We start from the raw sequence: 8,280 nt of genomic DNA on the forward strand, positions 1-8,280 counted from the left end.
AGAGACAGATAGAAGCGATGAGGAATTTGCAACAGCAACAGTGTGTGATGGATGGCAGTTATAGGAAGGGGGGAAAGTCTCAGATACAGTCACATAGATGGGTTAATTCCAGGAAGGGTGCGAGAGGTTGGCACCTAGGGCAGGAGTCTTTTGTGGATATACTCATTTCAAACAGGTATGCTGTTTTGGAAAATGTAGGAGGTGATGGATTATCAGGGGAACGTAGCACAAACAGCCAAGTTTCTGGTATTGAGACTGGCTCTAATGCAACGAGGGGTACGTCGGATTTCAAGAGATCAATTGTGTTAGGGGATTCTGTAGTCAGAGCTACAGACAGACGTTTCTGTGGCCAGCAGAGAAAAAGCAAATCATATTTTCAGAATTTAATTCAAAGTTGTGTCTTCTATTGACAATCATGGAGAACAATTTTTTAAAAATTATTTCAAACATCTGGACATTGCAGTCTTGGCCAGCATTTATTACCCACCCCTGAGTGTCTGAAGAAGGTGGTGGTAAGTTGCCTTTTTGAACTGCTGCAGTCTATGTGGTGTAGGGACATCTATGAAACTGTTAAGGAGCGAGTTCCCTGATTTGGAGTTGGCGATAATGAAGTAACAGTGGTGCATTTCCAAGTCAGGATGGCACTGGCTTAGAGGGGAATTTATGGTTTTCCCATGCACCTGCTGCCCTTGTTCTTCTAAATGGTCGAGGTCATGGATTTGGAAAGTGCTGTCACAGGAGCCTTGGTATGTAGCTGCAGTGTACCTTGTAGATGAGACTCTAAAATCAATCCATAATGGGGGGTTCTAAATCTAAACAAAGTGCAGTAATGCAAGTTTGAAGTAGATGGTTAGCCATGATCATGTAGAACAGCATGATCATGTTGACAATTCATGCATGGATTCAGTCTTCATCTCCAGTGATTATACTGACTCTCAATACAATCCTTGCTCTGAGTTTTCTCAAAAGGGAGCCAAGTGTCAATTTAGCAGAATTTTAAGCAGTGTTTCCTTCTGTTGGCCCTAGAAACTTTGCTCAAAAGTTTACAATGCTCACATCATTAAGTATGCAATATGCATTTAGCAGTGGTGAAATACTCATCAATGCTGTGATCTTCTGGCATTTCCACCAAGAAAATTTATGGTCTACCACTATCACTATTTCATGCAGCTTCTTTTCTTAATAGTTCTTAACACCATCTATCCCCCAAATTACTAATCTTTCCTGCCCCCTGCATTTCTTAATTCCTCAGTCCTGACTAAGGACAAACACTCTGACTGATCACAGTTCCCCATTACAGTTCATTGCTGCCAAATATGAAAAGCTACCTTGCTACCTGTCTGCACTAACAGGGAAGGCAGACTTTCTGTGAGAATCCTAGTAAATGCTAAGTGAATAGCACGAAGAAAATAAACAAAGAGCCTTAAAATATATCCTGTTTTGATGCAGCAGATAGGTGGAAAGTGTCCTGGCAACATCATTGCAATGTAAGGTATCAGTGAGCTCCAAAGCACAGTATCAAAGTGCTGAAGTACATTAAAATTGAGTTCCAAAAGGGCCAAGGTGATGTGGCTGGTGCTTTGCCAATGTCAACCTCTATGGATGGAGGTTGCAGGCGGTTGCTGCCTCAGGAGCGATTCCTATGGTGTTGGGGGATGCTGGCCAAGATGGAGGTCCTGAGAAGATGATGAGCTGAAGCCGCTGGTACCCACTCAGACCCTCATGTCAGGAATTATTATTGCCTAGTTTTTCACCACTGAAAATAGCAAACTGATAAGCTAAAGTGACAATGAGATATTAATGCAAGCAAATAGCCCCTCACCACACTCTGGCAAGATTCACATCTTGCTGTTAAAACCTCAGGTGGAATATCAGACTGTTTCCTTCCTCAACGTTGAGAATCACAGTTTTCAGATTGCAACATAATTTCCCAATTGGCCCATCACTGCACACATCATTTAGTGCCTGGGAAAATTCAGCGCACAGTATCTGTCAAAATTCTTTTTGAACAACCAGAAGTCAGTAATTTTGTAAAAGAAAACTGTGCAGAGTCTTTGTCCATGATTTTGGTTGAGCAGAAAACAATAAAACTCATCAAAATGCCTCACCTCATGAAGTTACAATAGGACTGAAGTTAACACCAATCCTACTCTTATCATCACAAAAGGCAACAATTTATCCTGATATACCATGCAATGTGTCAGCAAAACTGTCTAAATTCTCATGGTCAGGTTAAGCATCAGTTTTCACTTAATCCCAGCCCTTAAACTGCATAAAAGCAAAGTACTGCAAATGCTGAAAATCTGAAATAAACCCAGAAACTGCTTGAAACACTCAGCAGGTCTGGCAGTATCTGGGGAAAGAAACAGAGCACAGCTTTGCAACTCACCTTAAACATCCCTAACTTCAGTGATCCTGGCTTTAACAGCTTTAATAATAAACATCCTGGGGGGACCTTGTCATTCATCATCTAACCCGATGAGGTCTCTTGTGGGAGAATCAAGAAAGTGCAAAGACAAAGCTCTTAAGTGTATAATGTAGGATACAAGATTAACTAGATATTATGTTGTTTTACCAGAAATATCTTGCAGGGTGAAGGAAGGAAATCTTAGGTGACTGATGGAGATAAAGGGGGCTAGAAATAGACCAACCCCTTTTACAATGAACAAAAGGTTGAACAAGATTCAGGAGAGAAAAAAAAAGTAAGATTTCAAGTAGGGCCTTTGTCAGCTGGGTTTAGGATCATGAAATGTCTAACATTGAACTATAAATTTGTCTAAGACTTCTGGATCTCCAGCTTTCACAATGATTCTCTTTCAGCCACCCACATTGGAGATGGTATCCACCATTTCCCTTGCGCCATGTCTTTGTGCTGCTTTTAAAATATTAACAGTGTCATGTATACAGATACTGCAACAATTGTTGGACGTAAGAACTTCACCAAAATTTGTGAACCAAATATTTAAAAATAGCACAGAGAAGAATTTCTACCACTTTGTGATGCTTCCAACTTAAATGTTTGAAGTGACACAACATTTCTATGTCAGCACTTACACTTTCAGGATGGTGATGCACTTGGCAGTCAGCAGCTGCATCTTCACTCTCTGGTTTTACATTCTCTTTATTTTCTGTAGGAGAAGGGGAGTTATCAGCAACCACAAAGTTAGTCACCAAATCAGGTAAACTTGTAGAGGGGAACTTCTGGAAATGGATTTCAGATTCATCCTGTAAAACAGAGTAAAGAGTAATTAAAAATGGTTGCTTTTCATCCTAATAATGTTTGCACACCTCCACGATCAAGCAGCTTTGCATTATGAAATATTTCAAAAACATTTTCTTTCATCTCCAGGTTATTTTATTTCCTTGAATTATACGTTAAATCCCTGAGCAGTACATTCAGCACTGAGAGTAGGGATTCCAACCATAGCACCTTCGTATATTAGAACTAACTGATTTAAGTGCATATCCATTGGCAAGGTTAATGCTCAATTTTTTTAAAACCAATTTTACATCCTGCCCAGTAATCTGGATGAGAAATGGCACACCTTACTGTGTTTATTAGTGAGCATTGAAGTGTCACTGACTACAGGACGCAGTGAGGCAGCGGCTTTCCAACCCCTGAAATGTTTTACAAGCTGAGTCTGCAATGCAGATGCTAATGATGGGCAGAATTTAACCATGTTAAAAATATTTGCTGGTTGGGAGCAGTTCCTAGACTCAAGCTTGTTCCTGTTGCCTGCTGGTGAAATCCTGCTGGAAGCCAGCTCCTAACTGACTGCCTGGAAGACTGCAATCCATGTAAGTGCAGTAGGGGATTAATTGAAACTACAGACTCAATCAGAGACAGGAGGGGGACCTCATCAGTGCCTTCACCTTGAGGTGTCCTTTGAAGAGCTTTCAGATTTAAAAAAAAACTGCAACTACAACTGTTGAGGTGAAACACTGACCCTTGCAGCATAGGAGAGCTTGTGCTGGAGGACTAACCCAACCACCAATAGCAATGTACTGACATGTGCCAGACTTAGGCTGAACTGGAAAGTTGCATATTAAGAACAAAGAAAATTTACAGCCCAGGAACAGCCCCTTCGGCCCTCCAAGCCTGAGCCGATCCAAATGTACTGTCTAAACCTGTCGGTCAATTCCTAAGCATTTGTATCCCTCTGCTCCCCACCTACTCATGCATCTATCCAGACGTATCTTAAATGAATCTACCGTGCCTGCCTCTATTACCTCTGCTGGCAACACATTCCAAATGCCCACCACCTTCTGTGTGGAATACTTGCTTCGTGTATCCCCCTTAAACTTTCACCTCTCACCTTGAAAGCGTGACCTCTCGTTATTGAATCCTTCACCCTGGGAAAAAGCTTGTCTCTATCCACTCTGTCTACACCCTTCATGATTTTGTATACCTCAATCAGGTCCCCCCTCAATCTCCTTTTTTCTAGTGAAAATAAACCTAACCTACTCAACCTCTCTTCATAGCAATATTGCTGGGAGAAACCCAGCATGTTCATAATCTGCCTCTAAATGGCCACTTACAAATTCAAATTGATAACCGAATGCTGCCAGCAGGTAACTTTCCCACTTCCAGCCCCGCTACGGTTCGGTCAGCTGGACACTGGAACTCATTGACCTATCCTGCCTTACTCCCAGTCTTGCTGTCAAAGCTGCTTTGGTTGGACTGATAAGATCCCATCCCATCCATCCCATCCCAAGAATTCAGCTCCACAATCTTGCCACACCCCATTGAGAATAGTCTGGACAGTTGAACCACTAATGAGAAGTGGAGTCTTCATAAATAACTAAACCTTCAATAATTGCAGAGTCCAACAGGTAAGTACAAAAGAGCACACTGTTGTGTTTGCAAACATCTTCAGACATAATTGTCAAATGCACGATTCATCTCAGTGACGTCCTGAGGCCCTCAGCATCACAAATAACAAATCTTCAATTAATCTGATTCATTCCAAGATCAAGAAATGGCTGAAAGCATTGAATATAGCAAAGGTTACAGCAAACGGCCCTGCTAAGACTTGCAATCCAGATTTTAGCCAAGATGCTCCAATATGGCTACCACACTACCAATGTGGAAAATTGCCCAAGCATGCCCTGTCAACAAACTGCACGGCCAGTCAAAAATCAGGTAATTACCACCTCATCAGTCTACTTTTGATCATTAGCAAAGCAATGGAAAGTGTGGTTGACAACTCTACCAAGAGGCAATTTGTTAACAATAACCTGGTCCATTAACAAGGTCCAGAAATTGAGCAGAAGAGCTGAATTCAAGAGCTGAGATGGGAGTAACTGCCCTTGACATCAAGCATTTGACTGGGTGCATATCAAGGAGCTTCAGTAAAATTAAAGTAATTGGGAATCCATGAGTAAACTATTTCCTGACTGGATACATACCTTTCACATGCTGGTTGTGGAAGTTGATCATCTCAGCCTCAGGACATCACTACAGGACTCCCTCAGGGTAGTGTCTTGGCGAACCATTTTCAGTTGTTTCACTAATTATCCTATTCTCATTGTAAATTTGGAATTAAGGATCTTTGCTGATGATTGCATAGTGTTCAGTACCATTCATAGGGATGAGTTTAGTAAAGACAATAGGTCTGAAAATCTTGTGTGATAAGGAATCATAACGTGAAACAACAAAGTCACTGATGCACATGAAAAGCCAGGAATGATAGCACTTTTTATGATGTGTAATAAAATACAAATGCTTCCGTGTCACTTCAAATGAGTGGAACGTTTAGACTTCAAGTGGGTAGAAACATTACTTTTCTGTTTATTTACTGTCTATTAACTTTAAGATTGTGCATCAATGCATTTGTACAAAATTATAAAAGTGAACACAGCATTTCAATATTTCAGCATGTAATATGGGCAATGCGTGTAACACACATGACGTCCATACTAACAACAGAACATGACATTGTTAGATTATGAATGTACAAATCAAAACAAAGGGCTACAGATGGAAAGAGGTGCAGATCGGAAAAACATTTCATAGGGCAGAATTCCACAGCAGAAAAGTCAGAATTCCATCAAAAGACAAAGATTTCTCATCCCTGCATTCCCAGCTACTCAGATACCAAAGCAGTCCATGACCAGATACATCAAGCCTGTTTGCAACACATATGATATGTAATGTCCATCTCTAACAAGAGGAAATCTAACCAGTGCCCCTTATACCCAATGGCATTACCATCGCTCAATCCCCCACCTATCAAAGTTCTAGGCAGAGGTGGGGGTTTGTCCATGACTAGAAACTGACTAATTTTTTTCCTCTCTCCTTTTGCGTAGTTTTTCTTTTTACCTCCCATCCTCAGGCAACATTGGCAATGTCCAGGGTGAAAGTCAGTGCGGACACCTGGCCTCAGCATGGATTCAGATTCCCGGCCTCGGAGTGCACTCAGACTCCCAGCACTCCTGGCCTCGAGGTGAAGCCTGGCACAATCTGGGTTGGAAGAAATTATTCTGAACTCTTATTGCTCTATTGTTCTAAATTATTGCTGGGCATTTTTTTCTTTATTTTTGTAATTTCTTTTCTCTGAGAATTTGTACTTAAGAATCTATACCTACATACCTCAGATGGCATTGCAAGTGGTGACTTCTTATCTTTTCACTGTACTCATGTGAGCACATGTAGCAATAAAGCTAATTCTTATTCTTCTTCTCTTCTATAAGTAAACACCACCTACAAATTTCCCTCCAAGATGTACACAATGCTGACGTGGAACTCTATTGTCATTCCTTCATCATCGCTGGATCAAAATCTTGGAACTCCCTCCCTAACAGTTCTGTGGGTGTAGCTGTACCATATGGACTGCAGACATTCAAGTAGTTGTCTCACCACCACTTCCGCAAGGGAATTAAGGGTGGGCCACTTACCACATGAAGGAAAAAACAACCTTGGTGGTGCCTTGTAGTACCATGGATCTTCATTTAAGTTTACAAATGGAAAAAAATCTTTTAAAATATGCTTTAAAATTATCTTGCTTTCTCAAGCTTTTCAGTTGGATAAGGCTGTACAAGCTGCTACTTTCAATTTAATCTTTGAAAGAGATAGCTTTCTGTTTAATAAAGGGGAGGAATTCATAGATACAATCTTTTGAGGAATTGCAATCTCCGGGGGTAATGTATTATAAAAGCCAGATCATGAATAGAATTAAATTTAATATTCAAGCCATGAATTAAACATTATTAAACATAAAACCATTATTCATCAGCACATCTTCAGTTTTAAAGATGTTTTAATCATAGCATATTCGGATTAAGAATAATTCAACATTAATGAAAGGGCACTGATATAAAATGATGGCCACATGCAACATAATTTCCACTGATTAAGGCAATTACTAAGGCAATGAACTATCATATGAAACTTGCATATGAACACTGAGGAGTGGCAGATGGAGTTTAATTTGGATAAATGTGAGATTTTGCATTTTGGTAATACAAACAAGGACAGGGCTTATACAATAAATGGTATGATAGTGTTGTGGAACAGAAAGACCAAGGGGTTTCAGGTACATAATTCTTTGAAATTTGCATCACAGGTAGACAGGGTGATTAAGTAGGCGTTTGGCATGCTTTCCTTCATTGGTCAGACCTTTGAGTATATAAGTTGGGACGGCATGTTGAGGTTGTACAGAACATTGGTGAGGCCTCTTCTGGACTACTGTGTGCAGTTCTGGTCACGCTGTTATAGGAAGAATATTATTAAACTGGAGAGGGCTCAGAAAAGATTTCCAGGATGTTGCCTGGAAAGATTGGGACTTTTTCCATTCCATAGGAGGTTGAGGGGTGACGTTACTGAGGTTTCTAAAACCATGAAGGGCATAGATAAGGTGAATGACAAGGGTCTTTTCCCTAGGATAGTGAAGTTCAAAACTAGGGGTTGGATTTTTAAGGTGAGAGGAGAATGATTTCAAAGGGACTTGAGGGGCAACTTTTTTTTAAATGGAGAGTGGTTCGTGTACTGAACTACCAGAGAAAGTGGTGAATGCAGGTACAGGTACAATGTTTGAAAGACACTTGAATAAGTTTATTAATATCTTCGATGAGAAAGTGAGGACTGCAGATGCTGGAGATCAGAGCTGAAAATGTGTTGCTGGAAAAGCACAGCAGATCAGGCAGCATCCAAGGAACAGGAGAATCGACGTTTCGGGCATGAGCCCTTCTTCAGGAATGAGGAAAGTGTGTCCAGCAGGCTAAGATAAAAGGTAGGGAGGAGGGACTTGGGGGAGGGGCGTCGGAAATGCGATAGGTGGA

The 8,280-nt window shown here is 40.8% G+C and overlaps 1 protein-coding gene across 2 annotated transcripts in view; it reads right to left on the reverse strand.

Annotated features, from left to right (window-relative positions):
* Window positions 1-8,280, reverse strand: part of pdzd2 (PDZ domain containing 2) — a 420,957-nt gene that overhangs the window by 182,765 nt on the left and 229,912 nt on the right. For both annotated transcript variants that reach the window (XM_043687429.1, XM_043687436.1), the window contains one exon: window positions 3,055-3,225. In XM_043687429.1, coding sequence (XP_043543364.1) covers window positions 3,055-3,225 — 171 coding nt within the window. The remainder of the gene's footprint in view (window positions 1-3,054; window positions 3,226-8,280) is intronic.

The sequence above is a fragment of the Chiloscyllium plagiosum genome, chromosome 1 (assembly GCF_004010195.1).
Source record: "Chiloscyllium plagiosum isolate BGI_BamShark_2017 chromosome 1, ASM401019v2, whole genome shotgun sequence".
Lineage (NCBI taxonomy): Eukaryota > Metazoa > Chordata > Chondrichthyes > Orectolobiformes > Hemiscylliidae > Chiloscyllium > Chiloscyllium plagiosum.